This window comes from Myotis daubentonii, chromosome 1 (assembly GCF_963259705.1).
Source record: "Myotis daubentonii chromosome 1, mMyoDau2.1, whole genome shotgun sequence".
In the NCBI taxonomy this organism is placed as follows: domain Eukaryota; kingdom Metazoa; phylum Chordata; class Mammalia; order Chiroptera; family Vespertilionidae; genus Myotis; species Myotis daubentonii.
The window spans coordinates 85,275,213-85,294,008 of NC_081840.1; the positions used below are offsets into that span (position 1 = coordinate 85,275,213).

General features: G+C 41.7%; 1 protein-coding gene across 2 annotated transcripts in view; it reads left to right on the forward strand.

Moving 5' to 3' along the window:
- The window catches only part of SCFD1 (sec1 family domain containing 1), a 128,611-nt gene that overhangs the window by 71,133 nt on the left and 38,682 nt on the right, over positions 1–18,796 (forward strand). For both annotated transcript variants that reach the window (XM_059709712.1, XM_059709720.1), the window contains 3 exons: positions 3,962–4,032; positions 7,184–7,263; positions 16,276–16,338. In XM_059709712.1, the coding sequence (XP_059565695.1) occupies positions 3,962–4,032; positions 7,184–7,263; positions 16,276–16,338 (214 nt within the window). The remainder of the gene's footprint in view (positions 1–3,961; positions 4,033–7,183; positions 7,264–16,275; positions 16,339–18,796) is intronic.

The window sequence follows — 18,796 nt, forward strand, 5'->3', positions numbered from 1 at the left end:
TGTTGATAAAAGGGCAAACAGAACCTTTCATTGTCCTTTCCCCCTACTTTCTCAAACAGTTTATTTTTAAAGACATTAAATAAGGCTGAGCAATGTAGGCATTTATGCAAAGCAGAAGTCTGGTGTCACTTTCGACCAGAACAAGATCTTGGAACCTGAGCAAAATGAGAAGGGCATCTACATGTAGGTAATGGGAGTGTTGATAATTTGTATAAGGTATTGAAGTCCGAGTGAAGCGAGCAGTGTCCACAGGTGGAAATACGGGTGTAAGAGCTCTAACAGATTGCTGCACAGGAGCCAACCCAACATCAGCCCAAATGGGTGAGCAGTATGGCCAGGCATGTTGGGGCCATTGTAGGGAATCTGTCCAAGTGGAGTGAAAAGGCTTCCATGCAGGCAAAGATGGCAACAGAGATAGGATGTTTGTTATATACGAGGAGCTGGTTAAATAAGTAAATATATTAGGTAATATAACGGGAGCCAGGTGTCTCCTTGGAGAAGGAAGTTATAAATAGGAAAGGGAGAAGACTAGAATGAATCCTGGAATGTTGGGTTGGAATTGGAGGTGTTGGTATGGACTTAGTGTTTTCACTATGTATTTGTCAGATAGAGAAATAAATGCAGATGTTTTGTGTGTGTGTGTGTGTGTGTGTGTGTGTGTGTACACTTATACAGGTGTCCCAAAAAAATGTATACACACTTGAACAGCTGATAGCACAATTTTGAAAATGAAATCATTTTAATAAACATTGCCTTTATAATTATTCAAAGTACTAGGGGCCCAGTGCACGAAATTCGTGCACTGGGTGTGTGGGGGGGGGGAGTGTCCCTCAGCCCAGCCTGCCCCCTCTCACATACTGGGAGCCCTCAGGGGTTGACCCCCATCACCCTCTAATCGCAGGATCGGCCCCTTGCCCAGGCCTGACGCCTCTGACAGAGGTGTCAGGCCTGGACAGGGGACCCTCATTTCCCCCCATCACTGGTTCTGCCCCCAGCCCAGGCCTGATGCCTCTGGCCCAGGCATCAGGCCTGGGCAGGGGACCCCCAGACCCCTCCGATTGCTGGCTCTGCCCCTTGCCCAGGCCTGATGCCTCAGCCAGAGGCATAGACCCCCCATCACCCTCTGATCACCTGATTGGCCCCTTGCCCAGGCCTGACGCCTCCGCCAGAGGTGTCAGGCTTGGACAGGGGACCCCCATCTCCCCCCGATCACTGGCTCTGGCCCCCGCCCAGGCCTGAGGCCTCGGCCAGAGGAGTTGACCCTCATCACCCTCGGATCACCAATTACCAGAATGCCCCTTGACCAGGCCTGAGGCCTCCGGCAGAGGTGTCAGGCCTGGGCAGGGGACCCCCAGCTCCCCGCGGTTGCAGGCTCCGCCCCTGCCCAGGCCTAACGCCTCTGGCTGAGGCGTCCGGCCCGGGCAGCGGGGACCCGCAGCTGCAGCGACCCCGCAATCATGGGCTCCGCTTTAGGCCCAGGCAAGGGACCCCTAGCTCCTGGGACTGCCAGCTTCGACCGTGCCCAGCTCCCATCGCTGGCTCCACCCCTACTTCCTGCTATCACTGGCCAGGGCAGCAAAGGCACCTGATTCTCCGATCATGGCTGGGGGGCAGGGCAAAGGCGGCCCCAGGGCCGCCTTTGCCCTGCCCCCCAGCTCTTAGCTCCCCCCTGGGTTTCCGATCACTGTCAGTGGCATGGGGCTTCTTCCTGCTTTCCCTTTCGCCTCCCTGCGTTGTGCCTACATATGCAAATTAACCGCCATCTTGTGGGCAGTTAACTGCCAATCTTAGTTGGCAGTTAACTGCCAATCTTAGTTGGCAGTTAACTGCCAATCATAGTTGGCAGTTAATTTGCATATAGCCCTGATTAGCCAATGAAAAGGGTATCGTCGTACGCCAATTACCATTTTTCTCTTTTATTAGTGTAGATAGATACATTTTGGGGGACATCCTATATATGTATTATCTAGCTCTGCCAATTGAGCAGGGCTGGAAGCAACAATGCCCCAATAGTAAAGATTTTAGTTTATAAATACCATTTTACATTAGGATTCCAGGGCTGAGATGGGGAAAGAAAGTATATAATGAGCTGGACACTCTGACTTTAAAATAGAGTGCAGTTACAGTAGAAACTTACGTGTGACAAGAAGATCCAGGCTGTGGCTATAAGCTCTAGAGTACTTATAACTGTAAAGATACAATTGCAATTTGGTTCCCCTGTGATTCACGTTCGTGTTAAGTATTTGAATGCTCTATAGTCCTTACCATCAGGACTCTTAAAAACCTTAGCAGAGGTTTGGGGCATTTATTAGCACATAGTAACTATAAAATGTTTATCCCTGAAGAATGGGAGCTGTTCCTTCTTTAAACAGAACGTGTGCCTTTTGTGAGAAAAAGGCTATGCTATAGATGCTGAGAATATTAAAAGCAACAGCAGGGAACCACCACAGGCCCCTAAAACTCTGAGGGAGAGAGGACCCTTTCTCTACTACCTTAGAAGCTATGGTCCCAAGAGCCTAAAGTAAGCCCTGTTGTTCTTTTTCTCTATTTCCTCTAGCTGCTTAGTCAGTTACAGGAAATGCACAATGGAGCAGGGTAACTAGAGCCAAAGGTTTTTGGCTGGAGCACCAAAAAGGAAGGGCTAAGGGAATTGGAAAGAACCAGAAAGATTGCAGAGGAAGGAGCTCAGAAAAGCAGCCCCATCAAATTGTTCATGAATTCCTGGGCTCACCTCTGAACTGCCTATATGGGAATCTGATCCTAAACACCATTCGAAAGATTAAGAGTGAAGGGCTACATGATCTCCCAGTTCTCCTATTGTCCACTGGGCAGTGAGACACATCCCCATAGTACTGCAAAAGGGTTTGAAAATAGAATCAGTGATGGAACCACAACCCACAGGAAGGTGGTAGGAACTTTGGCCTGAACCAGCAGGCTAATTACCTGCTAAAACAAAAATATCAGCTTTTCCTAGGATTTAAACAAGACCATGAATCAAAGTGTCTAAGATACTTTATTTATTTGTAAACATGAGAACTTTGGAGAAAGATCTTTATCACCATTCGTTTTCATATATAGGGAGTGAGGATAATTTAAGAATGGGCGTCTAGATTCTAACCATATTTTAAAAAATTGATGGTTCATCAGTTATATTTTGAAAAAGTTCTTGTTTTTATTCTGTAATAAAGTATAACAATTCGATTTCTTGAGTATTAGGACATAATCTGAAGTGAGAGTGCATATTTTTATTTATTGAGTAGTGAAACTGAGTTACCTATGGCTATTAATGACTTTTCACCCAAGTAAACCCAGTAGCAGAGGGGAGAATAAGTTAGTTTCTCTGGACAGTTTTGGGCTATGGGTAATAGGAGTTGTAGTAGCCCAAGGCACCCACTGCAAGCAAGAAATTTCTTTAAAATCTTATGTTTTGTCTTAAAATTTTAGACAAATATGTTATGCACAGTACATCAGTGTTTAATATAAATGTATTAAATGTAATATAATGCCCTTCAGAAAGAGGAGACATTATATTTAATTATCCCAATTTGAAAAGTATGACCTTAGTTTGATCTAGATGATTTTAGGCAGCAAGATTTCATAATCTAATACCTAGGGTGACCACACAACTTGTGTCCCAGGACAGTCCCAATTTTATGCTGATTGTCTTTCCATAATTATTACTAACATCCCCTTTTCATATCAATAGTCTCCTGTAAATCTCAATATAAAGTACACTATGGAAGAAAGAATGGAGATACTTCCATATCCCATCTCTTTAATACTAAAGCATTTAAATTTTTTCCATATCTGTATTTTATCTGGTTGTAATTAAAGTGTTTATAACCTTAAATCAGCTAAATCTAGATTCATATTTAGATATGCCTTGACTTTTTATATACCTGTGTTGACTAAATACCCAGAATTATGAGGGGTTTTTAAAATTCTGCTTTCCCCTATGTAGCAGGAACTCCAGAAGATAAAATGAGGCTGTTTCTTATTTATTATATAAGCACACAGCAGGCACCTTCTGAGGTATGGTCTCTGTTCATTTATTGGGCAAACGGGGGGGTGGGGGTGGGGGGGCGGAGGAGATGTTTGTTTCAAAAATAGAGGTAAAAATCACTATGGCCAAATAATGACTTCATTTCTTTCTTTAAAAGAAAAATAGTTTGTTAAGGCTGGTTCCATTTACTGATGAGTTTTATAACAGTGTTTATTGCCACCAACTATCCTCTCATTATATGTCTGACCCCTTTTAAGTCATTGGAATATGAACTGAATTCAAGTGGCCAAAAATTTTATTTCTAGAAAATAGCTATTCTAAACTAAGTTAACCAAGTTTGCTATGCTTTTTGAAAGGTTGTTTTTACTATTTCTCATGATGTGATCATCTTAAAAGTTCCATTTCTTTTTTGTATTTTGATTATTATTTTTAATTAATTTTTAGAGAGAAAGGAAGGGAAAGGGGGAGAGAAAGACACATCAGTGTGAGAGCAAAACATAAGTTGGCTGCTTCCCACACGCTCACTATGAGGGATCAAACTGCAACCCAGGCATGTGCTCTGGCCAGGAATCGAACCACCAATCTTTCAGTGCATGGGACAACACCCAACCAACTGAGCCACACCAACCAGGGCAAAAGTTCCATTTCTTTAAGCGGTAGCTACTAATATTTATTTGCCTTCCAAAGATTTTATCTTTTACCTCAAGTAAAAATTTGGTAATTTTTTAAGATTGTTTTAAAACTAATGTCCATTATAGAAGAGGAGTCGCTTGAAGGAAAATATGCAGTGTTCCCAAAAGTCCTGTAAAGATTGTAATTTAATAAGATTTTGGTAATCTTCAGATTCATGTTGCACGATTCACATAAAAATAAAGGTGAAATACTTTGTATTGCAATGAAATAACTACTTTTATATTAGAAAGAGTTCCTAAGAATGGTTGGAAAATGATGAAGGGTCCTTCTAGATTTTTTTTTCTCACTGAAAGTATGGATTGTGGGTAATTTTATTGTTTTAGTTTTTTCCTGTAATGAGCCATCAACTGCTTTTGAAGAAAAAAAAGTTTTTTAAGTATGTATAGACCATTAACTTACTCTGAAGGAAAGCACTGATTTTGGTATCAGTCTTGTTGTTGAGTTAAAAACCTCTTAACTTATTCTAATGTTAACTCAGTATAATTTTACCAACTTTTCAAAAAGCATAAGAAGCTCACAGATGACATCTAGAATGATATGGCTCTTGTAAACTCTTTTCCTTTGCTGGTAGTGTTGATTTTAAAAAAAATATCTGGTATATTACAAGGCTTTTGGTCAAAAATGTGTGGCATGTTAAAACAATTTTACTTTATCCTAGGAATACATAGTAGACTTTTATTTTATTTCAGTAAGAAAGTGTCACATTCTTTTCAGAAATAACGCTCTCATTAATAGAGGTATACCTGTATTTTGGGGGATCCTCATAGCCTATTCATAATATTTTCTTAAGAACATATGATTTAAAAACTTAATTCAAGATTTTTTAAATTTGACCACATCATTTTATTGTCATTTATTTTTTGCTTGAGGCCTGGTTCACGAAGTTTGTGCACGGGTAGTTTCCCTAGGCCTGGCTTGCGCTCAGGGCCGATCAGGTTCCCTGCCTCCCCGCCTCCTTCTTCCCTCACCCACCTGCCACCACTGCACAGTTCCCACCATGTTCCACACCACCCCCTGGTGGTCAGCGCCCATCATAGCGAGCAATCGAACTCCTGGTCTCCCGGTCGAACTCCCAAGGGGACATTTTGCATATCAGCCTTCTATATAGACTAGAGGCCCAGTGCATGAAATTCGTGCACGGGGAGGGTCCCCTCAGCCCAGCCTGCACCCTCTCCAATCTGGGACCCCACGGGGGATGTCCGACTGTGGTTTAGGCCCGATCCCCCAATCTCACAATCCTGAACTGCTGGCTCCTAATCGCTTGCCTGCCTGCCTGGTCACCCCTAACTGCCCTCCCCCTGCTGGCCTGATTGCCCCTCACTGCCTCAGTGTGCTGGTCTGATCGCCCCTAACTGCCCCCTCCCTGCTGGCCTGGTCACCTTGAGACCACACCCCCCCCCCACCTGGGTAGTCGCCCCTCACTTCCCCCCCTGCCAGCCTGGTTGCCCCGAACTGCCCCCCCCCCCCCCGCTGGCCTGGTCACCTCTTACTGCCCCCCCTGTGGCCTGGTCACCCCTTACTGCCCCCTGTGCTGGCCTAGTCGCCCCCAATTGCCCCCCCCCCCCCCGCCAACCTGGTCACCCCACGCAGCCTGCTTGTTTGGTCGTTTGGTCGTCCCTCGCTAACCCCCCTAACAACCTGGTCACCCCACACAGCCTGCTTGTTCAGTCGTTTGGTCGTCCCTCACTAACCCCCCTGCTGGCCTGGTTGTAGGCAGCCATCTTGTGATGGCGTGAAGGTTTATTTGCATATTGCCTCTTTATTATATAGGATAAGTTATGTTTCTTCATAACTTTAAGTGACCATTAAGAGGTTTGAAGCAAATTGTGACGACTGATATCAGATTAATAGCCTCAAAAATGCAAAAGAGTAAACATTACTGGTTAAAGATGCACTTAAAGTTTCTGTCTTATAAAATTTTTAGAATGAAGTCACTGCTAATAAGCTCCTATAAATTACACTGTTTCAACTAGACTTACTCATCATAAATAAAAAGAGCAAGAAAAAGAAAACAGTGATTTTTAAATTGTAAGACAGCTTCTATTCAGTTAAGAATTTGGACCTCAAAATGAATATAAGATGGGAAAACCTGGATCTGCAGTTCCCTCAGTCAGTGTCATTTCTCTTGTGTGTCTTGTTTAAAATAGTCTTGGTCAAGCCAAATCTTTTATTTAATGCTTATCTTAAGGAAAGGCCATCTGTTTCAACAGTGGAGAAAAAACAGGCTATTGGCCTTACTGAGGAATGACAAAACAGTGTTTATTAGTGATTTGGGAGCATGTCAAAGGTAATTTTCATTACATGTAATTTTTGTCTCAGGTGCCCAATTTGGTTACTTCAGATAAAACTCCATTCCACTTGGGTTCCTCAAATTCAAACTCATGCCTTTGGTCTAACTATTTTTGAATAATCAAATGACAACAAACAATATGGTCTTTCCTTTCATGAAAGTAAAATTTTTGTCATATCATTCTTTGCTTATTTTAGGCTGACTTGGAGCAATACAAAAAAGCCTTAACTGATGCAGGATGTGACCTTAACCCCTTACAGTATATCAAACAGTGGAAGTAAGTTTTCTTTTTGAATTTTCACCATTTAAGAGAGCACAATGGAAGTTGAATTCTCAAGAAAATGGCAATGTTACTAAGAAAATTGAACAATGCCTTAATATATTTTATTCAGTGGTATGAATATTTTCTTATCTGTCCCTCCCTATCCACAACTAAAAATTACACAAAATAATGATGTTTTTCTTTCCAGACATATTTATATTCTCTTCACTGATAAGATGAGAAAGTCAAAGGATGAAGTTTTGGGTCAAAGGTCTCAAAACATTTTTAAAAGTTTTAATTTCACTAGTTCTCAGAGAAATGCAGATTAACATAATGCAGAGATTTACAAAATATTGTGCCCAGGATGTAAGCAAATTAATTGGTGCATTTATACTCTGCTATTAGAAATATAAATTGTCTCAATTTTGCTGGATAGTATAAAGTTGTTTTTGGTTTTTTTTTTTTTTTTAAGTTTTATTTATTTATTTATTTTTTAATCCTCGAGGATATTTTCCCATTGATTTTTAGAGATTGGAGAGAGGGAAAGACAGAGAGAAATATTGATGTGAGAGAAACACATCCATTGGTTGCCTCCTGCAAGCCCTGAGCAGAGCCCAGGCCAGGGAGGAGCCTGCAACCGAGGTACGTGTCCTTGACCAGAATCAAACCTAGGATGCTTCAGTCTGCAGGCCGACCAGCTAGGGCTAAAGTTTTAATTTAAAAAAGAAATAAAATGCCCTTGATCTAGAACTTCTACTCTTGAGGATTTATCCCGAAGAGTATTGGAGTTCTAAAATTTAGAAGCAATTTAATAATGAAATTTTGAAAACCAACCTAAATGTCCAGCAATAAATTAGTAAGTAAATTATGGTATTTCCATAAGATAAAATGCAACAGAGTCATTAAAAAATCATTGTAGCCCTAGCCGGTTTGGCTCACTGGATAGAGCGTCAGCCTGGGGACTGAAGAGTCCCGGGTTCGATTCCGGTCAAGGGCATGTACCTTGGTTGCAGGCACATCCCCAGTAGGGGGTGTGCAGGAGGCAGCTGGTCAATGCTTCTCTCTCATCAATGTTTCTAACTCTGTATCCCTCTCCCTTCCTCTCTGTAAAAAATCAATAAAATATATTTAAAAAAAAATAATTGTAGAGGACTTATTTAATGACATTGGGCAAAGTTCATGTTGTATTGAAAGTGAAAAAGAAGTTTACCACTGTATTCCTTGATTTGTTTGATAAATAATTATTTCCCTTGTTTGTGTACATAGGGACTCTTCTAGACATCAGGAATACAATAGTGAGCATGCTAAGGAAGGCCCCTACACATTGAGTTTTTTTGTGTTGAGGGAACAATAAATCAACAAGCAAACAAATGAACAAAATATTAAATCATATTAAGTGATATAAAGCAGTAATAACATCTTAACTTGTTGGGGGTGATGATTAACTTTATTGAGGAGATATGAAAAGTCTCTGGGAAGTGATATTTGAGCCAAAATTTAGATGACATCATTTATAGTATAATTCCTAAAATCCGTTTATCCGTGTGTGTGTGTGTGTGTGTGTGTGTGTGTATGAACATACATGTGTATATATGTGTGTGTAGTGTATATATATCCTATATAATAAAAACCTAATATGAAATTGACCGAACAGCAGAACGACGATTGCTATGACGCACACTGACCACCAAGAGGCAGACGCTCAACTCAGGAGCTGCCCCTAGCCCGCAGGCCCCAGACCAGCCAAGGCGGGTGCCAACGGGGGCCCCCCGATCGCCCCACAGATCAACCCAGATTGCTGGCCAGGCAACCTCCCATGCATGAATATCGTGCATTGAGTCTCGTGTGTGTGTGTGTGTGTGTGTGTGTGTGTGTGTGTGTATGTGTGTATATATATATATGTAGTCACATAGCTGAAGTGATGTACACCTCAGTGTTATTAGTGACTAACTTTGGTAGAATTTTTTTTCTTTTGGGTGCTTATCTTTATTTTCCAAATTTTCTACAACAAACATCACCTTCAAAATATTTCCTAAAATAATTGTTTTAAGACTACAAGGTTGAATATACTTTCTGACCTCAGATTTATCAAAAAAAAATATGCAAACTAAATAGAAATCCATCATTCAGAACTGCCTGAAGTCTAGCTAAGCAGAAGTGTTATAACTAAGGATATAAAGAAGAAGCTACATTGAGACTGGGAGTGCTGGCAAAGGCCATTGTTCCTTTTCTGGGACCTCTCCCCACAGAATTGGCAGGTGGGTGCTATGTCTGAGTCTCCATCAGCCTGGCTAACTATTTGTCCCTCCCTGGTGATTCTCTGAGACCTGGTCCCACCCAACTTGTGGGCCACCCAAGCTGTTTCCAGCAGCTTTTTGATACAAACTGCCTCTCTTGACTCAGGCTTCAGAGTTTCCTAAAATCTCTCAAACTAGCAGCATGCCCCTTCCCTCTTCCTAAGTGACCCCAGGTCTGGCACTAGCATCAGTCAGCCTTGGTTTTCAGCTCAGCCTCCCCAGGCACCTCCAAGCCAGCAAAAGTAGCCTTTTACAGATCGCTCTGTAGCTCATGTCAGGTGGTCTGGGCAGGGCACAGGCAGTGGCTGACCTTGCATCCCTTGGCAGGCCCCAGAGCCAGTGCACCCAGTAGACAGCTTCAGACTACAATGGATTAAAACTCAAATACCTCCACAAGTGACACACTCAAGGGGCAAACTCATCTGGCACCAAAGCCTACTGGAGTGAGTCCTGCTCCATAGGGTCAGCCCCTGTACAGAAACTTCTCCACTGTAGTCACAGCCGGTTCTCACAGCCAATCAGCCTTAGGGTCAATTCCTCCCAGTAACCTGCCAATTGCAATCAAAGCTCAACTGTAACAGGACACTGCATGCAGTCCACACAGGGAGTGCACCTGGAGCACTCAGGTTACTAGGGAGGTTACACCACTGGACATCTACTACATAAAGCCACTCTACCAAGTCTAGGTGACGTAGCAGCTCTACCTAATACATGGAAAAAAAAACATAGGGAAGCAGCCAAATGCAGAGGCAAAGAAACAGACCCCAAATGAAAGAACAGGAAAAATCTCCAGAAAAAGAACTAAATGAAATGGAGGCAAGCAAACTACCAGATACACTGTTCAAAACACTGATTATAAGAATGCTTAATGAACTTATTCAAAAATTAAACAGCATAAAGAAGGACACAGAAACCATATAAAAGAACCAGTCAGAAATGAAGAGTACACTAACTGAAATGTAGAATAAATTACATGGAATCAATAGGAGAGTAGATGAAGCAGAAAATCAACCAGCAATTTGGAATATAAGCAGAAAACACCTAATCAGAACAGCAAAAAGAAAAAAAAAAATCCCCAAAGGTGAGTCTGGAACAACTTCAGGCATACCAACATTTATATCATGGCAGTGCTAGAAGGAGAAGAGAGAGAGCAAGAAATTGAAAAATCTATTTGAAAGAGTAATGCCAGAAAACATCCCTAACCAGGTGAAGGAACTAGACATACAGGTTCGGGAACCACAGAGTCCCAAATAAGATGAACCCAAAGAGGCCTATACCAAGACACATCATAATTAAAATGCCAAAGGATAAAAGCAGAGAAGGAATCTTAAAAGCAGCAAAAGAATGACTGTCACTTTCCTACAAGGGGGTCCCCACAAGACTGTCATCTGATTTCTCAACAGAAATGTGTATGTTAGAAAGAATCGGCACAAAATATTCCAAATGAAGAAAAGGAGGGGCCTATAATCAAGATTACTTTACCCAGCAAAGCTATCATTTAGAATTGAAGGATAGATAAAAAGCTTTTAGACAAGAAAAAGCTAAAGGAGTTCACCACCACCAAACCAGTATCACAAGAAAGAACGAAGGGTCTTCTTTAAGAAGAAGGGGGAAAAATCAAAATATGAATAACATTGCAATAAATACATATTTATCATTACTTTAAATGCAAATGGATTAAACGCTTCAATCAGAAGACATATATATGATGACTGAATGGATAACAAAACAAGAACCTTACATAACATTGTTTACCAGAGACTCATTTCAGATTGAAAGACACACAGAGGCCAAAACCAGTTTGGCTCAGTGGATAGAGCGTCGGCTTGCGGACTGAAGGGTCCCAGGTTCGATTCCGGTCAAGGGCATGTACCTGGGTTGCGGGCACATCCCCAGTAGGAGATGTGCAGGAGGCAGCTGATCGATGTTTCTCTCTCATCGATGTTTCTAGCTCTCTGTCTCTCTCCCTTCCTCTCTGTAAAATATCAATAAAATATATTAAAAAAAAAAAAAAAGACACACAGAGACTGAAAGTAAAGGGGTTTCCATTTCATGAAAATGGAAACGAAACAAAACAAAGTGGTATAGTAATACTTGTACCAGACGAAATAGATTTTAAAACAAAGGCTACTCAAGAGATGAAGTACCCAGCAACTCCACTTCTGAGTATTTAACCAAAGAAAATCAAAACACTAAACCCATATATGTATTCCAGCATTATTTATAACTAGAGGCCCAGTGCACAGATTCATGCACCAGTGGGGTCCCTTGGCCTGGCCTGTGCTCTCTCACAATTCAGGAACCCTCAGGGCATGTTGGAGAGCCAGTTGCGGCCCAATCCCTGCAGGCCAGGCCTCCATTAGCATATAAGATCTTTGGTTAATCGCTTCCTCCCTCCTCCCTCCCCTCTTCCCTCTGAGATTCATCAGTTTGTACCATGTTTCCATGCCTGTACGTTGAGCTTCTGCCCCTTGGTGGTCAGTGCGCATCAGAGCTACCGGTTGGACGATTGCACGGTTGCTTAAGCTTTTATAAATATAGACTAGAGGCCCAGTGCATGAAATTCGTGCATGGTGGTGGGGGGGGGGGGTTGTCCCTCAACAGGGCCTGCACCCTTTCCAATCTGGGACATACAAGTTGAGGATACACAGAGTGCCTGCGGTATTGGGCCTAAACCTGCAGTTGGACATCCCTCTCACAATCCGGGACTGTTATGCCCAGAGCTCAGGGTCCCCAATAATCCACCACCAGGGAGCCTTTTCCGATGCAAAAGCAAAGAGTCTTTATTATTCAAACCCAGGTCTGGCTTCCAGCCTCTGTCCAACGCAGTGGTGAGACGAGAGAGCGTGTCCCAGGAGAACAAAGGTTATATAGGGCAAGTTATTTGGGTGGGCTTTAGGGGTGACGTGAGTTACAGAGATTGATAATTTAGGTCAGGGTTTTACAGCATAAGGGTCAGGAAGTTACCAACACATTCTGAAGGTTAGAGCCGTCCTCCACTGTAGCCTTATTAGGACCTTAGCTGCATTTCTGGAGCTTCATTGGTCCACTCAGGTGGTGGTTGGAGGAGTTAGGACAATACCAGCATTCTTGTGGTCACTCTCAGAAAATGGGGGGGCTTGGGCTGAGGGCCCAGCCTTGCAAGACAAAATAGAGGAGAGGGAGGAGAATGTGTCTCTGCTTTGTTGTTGAAAGGGAGGAGAGTGTGTTTCTGCTTTGTCCTTTCAGGACCACTGGCTCCTAACCACTCGCCTGCCTGTCTGCCTGATTGCCCCTAACTGCTTCTGCCTTCCAGCCTGATCACCCCTAACTGCTCCCCTGACGGCCTGATTAACACCTAACTGCTCTCCTGCCAGCCTGATCGCCCCCAAATGTCCTCCCCTACTGGCCTGATCTCGTCCCCAACTGCCCTCCCCTACCGGCCTGATCTCACCCCCAACTGCCCTCCCCTGCTGGCCTGATGGCCCCCAACTGCCCTCCCCTGCTAGCCTGATGGCCCCCAACTGCCCTCCCCTGCTGACCTGATCTCGCCCCCAACTGCCCTTCCCTGCTGACCTGATCTTGCCCCCAACTGCCCTTCCCTGCCGGCCTGATTGCCTCTGACTGCCTGATCATCCCTAACTGCCCTCCTCTGCTGGCCAATTTGGTTTTGATTGGTCGGTTTCTATGCCAGTCAGTATCTCTGGGCCTATCAACAGGGCCTGATCAGAAAGGCAGGGCTAATCAGCAGCCCTGGTGGAGGCCTGGAGAGAAATGGAGGCACGGCTGCTGGAGAGAAAGAGAGAGACAAGTGCTGACCAACAGCTGCCACAAAGGCTACGGATCAGACCCTGCTTCTCTCTTCAGGCCTCTCTCCAGGCCTGATTCGCAGCCCCCTCAGCAGTCAGTGCTGGGTCGCCACGGTTTTTATATATTAGGATACTTTGTTTTTTTAATTTTGTTTATTTGTGTTCTTGTAATAAGAAAACATACACACACAAAACTTTCTTTAAAACTATCTTTTCCATTTTTCATAATGTATAAACACACATCTGACTATGTGGCATATGTCATTGTTTTTTAATTATTATTATGTGGGAATTCCTTAATCAAACATTTGGTGTTATAAAAAGAAAGGCAGTCGTTGGCATCGTTTTATGTGGTTACAAAAATTTTAATTTCTAATTTGTAACTTTCTGTTTTTAATTATAAGAGTAATACCAATTTATTCAAGAAAACTTTAAAACTCAGGTATAAAGAAAGTAAAAATTTACCTGTCATCTCAACATTCAGAATGTACAAGTAAACATCTATATAATAAAAGCATAATATGCTAAATGTCCGACTGATTGGTCGACCATTCGCCGGCCACGCCTAGTGACCCTACCTGTGCATGAATTCGTGCACCGGGCCTTCAGTTACTGTATATTCTTTCATATGCGCATTAAATATAGTTTTTAGAACTGGGAAATCACTATTACAGATAGAGTTTTGTATTCTGGTTTTTCCTTATCTTTGTTTTTTTTTTTTAATATATTTTTATTGATTTTAGAGAGGAAGGGAGAGAGAGATAGAAACATCAATGATGAGAAGAATCATTGATCAGCTGCCTCCTGCGTACCTCCTACTGGGTATTGAGCCTGCAACCCTGGTCATGTGCCCTTGACCGAATCAAACCCGAGACCCTCCAGTCCGCAGGCCAATACTCTGTCCACTAAGGCAAACCGGCTAGGGCTCTTAGTTTTCAATGGTAGTGTGTATTGTTTGTATACTATTTAGCCATATAAATGTATTATTATTTATTAATCCCTTCTTTATTGTTTTGATATAGTTGTTTCTAGTGAAAAATAAATTTATGTTAATGGAAAAAATTCTAATCTGCTGAAAACAGTTGATTCATATCCTCCTTTCTTAACAAGATTGTGAGCTTTGTGTTTGGGATTTATCTAATGGTATTATCAGTGGATTTTAGAATACACTGAGTCTTAAAATCCACTGATAATGGATATAGAATATTTTTAGCATTTCAACTATCACATCTTAGTGATTCTTTTTTTATTTTCTCATAAGATTTTCTTGCATTTAGGTGGAATTTTTTTTAATAAAGCATTTGAAGTAAGAATCATAAGAGATCTAAGATTCACATAAAAATGTTTATAGCATGCTACTTAAATATAGAACAGCATCTACAATGTGATATTAATTTTGTTATTAAAAGTAAACATATGTTAGCCCTGGCCAGTGTTGCTTAGTGGTAAGACCATCGGCCTCTGCACCAAAGGGTTGAGGGTTCAATTCCTGGTCAAGGGCACAAACCTGGGTTGCAGTTTCCATCCCTGACCCCAGTCGGGGTGCATGTGGGAGGCAACCAGTCGATGTGTCTCTTTCACTTTGATGTTTCTCTCTCTCTCCCCCTCCTGCCCTCCCTCCTTTCCATTCTCTTGCTTAAAAAAAAAGAAAAGAAAAAAAAATCAATGGGAAAAATATCCTTGGGTGAGGATTAACAACAAATAAAGTATATTTGCTATACATGCAATGTCCATAGTTTCAAAGAGTACCCACCAAAATCATAACAGTGGTTACCTCAAAGTGGGAGGGTTCTTCTGAAAGTATTCTGTTTTCTGAACTCTAAAATGACATATTCCCAGAAGGAAAATATTTTAAGACATATCTAAATGCCATCTTTTTGCCCATCTTTCAAGAATTCTATAGTTGATTTAAAAATTCTGGACATTTAGAAAGATTGAAAAGAAATGACTTTCAAGTATAAAAATGTGTGGTATAGGATATAACTAAAAGGAAAAATCATTGGGTAGTAGAATTAGAATAGTGTTAATGAAGAAAATGGTTTTGAGCTGAGAAATGTACAATTTCTACTGGAGAAGAAGGCAGTAAGTTTATACCTCCCAAAAGACAGCATGAACAAAGGCATGTATCTGGGAAAGAGGACTTGTGGAATGTGGGGAGCAGTAAGGAAACTAAACTTAATCAGTACATAATGGTTCTTTAAAGACAGCAAGTCTATTTCATGTTAATGATTGGATAGAAAGGAAATGAAAAATTGTGAAGTTTGGAAAATAAATGCATTGTTTCCTAAAGAATCTCAATATTTCAGTACTAATTGTACTATATTGAGTATTATTTTACATGGTTATAAATTTATATTATTTTGGTTTCTTTAATTGTTTTGGTGCTAATTATACTGAAATATTGTATTTTATTAGTTAAAAAATGATTTTTTTCAGAAAATGTTTGCATAGTAAAAGTTAAAGTTAGTCAATAAATATTTTATTTTTTGTTGAATTTATTGGTTAATAAATTATACAGGTTTCAGGCTTATAATTCTATAATACATTATCTGTATATTGTATTACCACCTCAAGTCAAGTCTCCTTCCATCACAATTTTTCCAACCTGTACCCTCTTCTTCCTCCCCCCACCCTTCTCTGTCAATAGATACATATTTTTTAAAATACGTATATTTTTTTATTTCAGAGAGGAAGGGAGAGAGAGATGGAAGCATCAATGATGAGAATCACTGACCGGCTGCCCCCTGCACACCCCACAATGGGGATCAAGCCCACAACTCAGACATATGCCCCGAGCAGGACTCGAACTGTGACCTCCTGGTTCATGGGTCAAAGCTCAACCACTGACCCACACCAGCCGGGCTCAATATATATTTTAATACCATGATACTGAATGTTAGCTCTAATAATCGACATTTACATATAACTATCTTATTTCTTAGGGCTTTTGCCAAGATGGCCTCAGCTCCTGCCAGCTATGGCAACACTACTACTAAACCATTGGGGTAAGTATTTTTAATAATTCTGATTGGGTAAGTCTGGTACTTTAGACCATAATTAGACTTTCATGCCTTAAAAACACACTGACAATTTGAATGCAGAGTATTTTTATTGTGATAGAGAATAAATATCAACATGCCTTTAGCTTAGTATAAATTTTCATTTTAAAATGTAAGTTAATATATTTTACATGGTATGAGCTATTTGCTTCTTTTGCTTCCTTGTTCTTAAAACATTACATTTTTCATTTCCAGAAGATAAATGAAGGTTAAAGCTATCTTTACACTAATGTTGGTAACTAATATAGACTTGAAGCTAGGCACTTAAGACCTAGCTTCAAGATAGACCTGGGCATCCTGCTAAATAGTAGGGAGGAAGTCCCCAGGGCTGGGTATGACTTCTGACTCCACAGTATCGTATAAAGTCTGCGTGATTTTCAAAGGAGCTGTACAAGGTAATTCTAACTGCTCTTTTCCATACCATACAATTTCAAATTCTTAGCTTATATTTTATAGTTTAGAGCAAAAGCATGAAGCCCAGAAGGAAACAGGTTTATCCTAGCCCAATCCTGAGCTACCAATTTTAAAGATATATCTTTTTATTAATTTCAGAGAAGAAGAAAGCGATAGAAATATCAGTGATGAGAGAGAATCATTGATCAGTTGCCTCCTGCACACCCCCTATTGGGGATTGTGCCCACAACCCAGGCATGTGCTATGACCTGGAATCTAACCATGACCTCCTGGTTCATAGGTTGATGCTCAACCACTGAGCTTCGCCAGCCTGGCACTACCACTTTTTAAAAAAATATGTTTTTATTGATTTTAGATAGAAGGAGGAAGGGAAAGAAACAGAGAAACATTGATGAGAGAGAATCATTGATCACCTGCCTCCTGCATGGACCCTATTGGGGATTGAGCCCACAACCCAGGCATGTTCCTCGACCTTTCAGTGCATGGGATGATGCTCAACCAACTGAGCCACACTGGCCAGGGCTTGAGCGATGAAACAATTTAACAAAACAAAATTACTTGTCATAATGCAGAACTTTGTAAGTGTTTGACAAAATGAGTCCAGCTGACTTCACCTACAGTCAGTGCTGTGCAAGTTAGCACACTCCCTCAGAGTTGCCTGGTACCAGGGAATTGCCTGAAAACTGTCCATTCCAACAAAGATTACTTTCTATTGTTTCTGATCTTGCCCATCTCTTCATTTCAGAGGGGAATAAGGACAAGATAGGGAAAAAGAAAATATATTTGGAAAATTACTGAGTGTAATAAATAGACTTACCAATTTCATGCCTTAAAATCCTATTGAATAGTAAAAGCCTCTTACATTTCTTATGGATCTTGTAGCTGAGGACTTAAATTTTTTCTTGTGTTACAAGAAAATTTTGGATGCTTTAAAGGATGTCTTTAGCCTTCTGATACCATAATACAGGATTACCAATCTGTCTCACAAAGCATCCTTTGATCCCAAAAGAGAGGCTGTTGGAAACACACATATAAACCTAGTATGGGAAATCATTTGTTGGTGTTTTTGATGTTAAAAATTTGGATAACATTCTTCAGAATCAAGGTAAAATTCATCAGGTGTATTATGTTCACATTTTATGTGATAGATTTTATGTATAGAAAGAGAGACAGTATACAATGCAGGATTGGATCTAGCTGCTGTGATAAAGAGAAAATAGTAACTTTTGACCTCATCATACTTATGGGCATGCATATATATATCTACACTAATAAAAGAGAAACATGGTAATTAGTGTCACTCCGCTACCCTTCCCATTGGCTAATCCCCCTGTCACTCACAGAGTAGGGCCGAGATATGCAAATTAACTGGCAGCCAAGATGGCGGCCGGCAGCCAGGCAGCTGATGCGAACAGGGAGGCTTGCTTGCTTCAGTGACGGAGAACTCCAACGTTCCCCGCCTGACTTGCCGGCCTCTCAGCTGCAACTCTAAGCAACTATGTTGTGAATAAAGAAGCTAAAAAACCCCAGAAACCTGCTTTACTCAGCCGAGCTTCAGCCAGCCGGACCGCAACATTGTATCAAATACAGACGGTAAACAAAGGCCAGAAACCTATTTTCAGCAGCCGAGGCCTCAGAGCTAAAGCTGGCCCAGAATAAAAAAAAAGAAAAGAAAAAAGGGAGCAGTTGGGAGCTTCAGTCCCAGCCTGAAAACAGCCCTCAGCCCCTCAGCCAGACTGGCCAGGCACCCCAGTGGGGACTCCCACCCTGAAGGGTGTGTGACCAGTTGCAAACAGCCATCATCCCCTCAGCCAGACTGGCCAGGCACCCCAGTGGGGACCCCCACCCTGATCCAGGACACCCTTCAGGGCAAACCAGCCAGCCCCACCCGTGCACCAGGCCTCTATTCTATATAGTAAAAGGGTAATATGCCTCCCAGCACTGGGATCAGTGGAGCCGCGAGGCCTCCCGGCACCGGGATCAGCGTGAC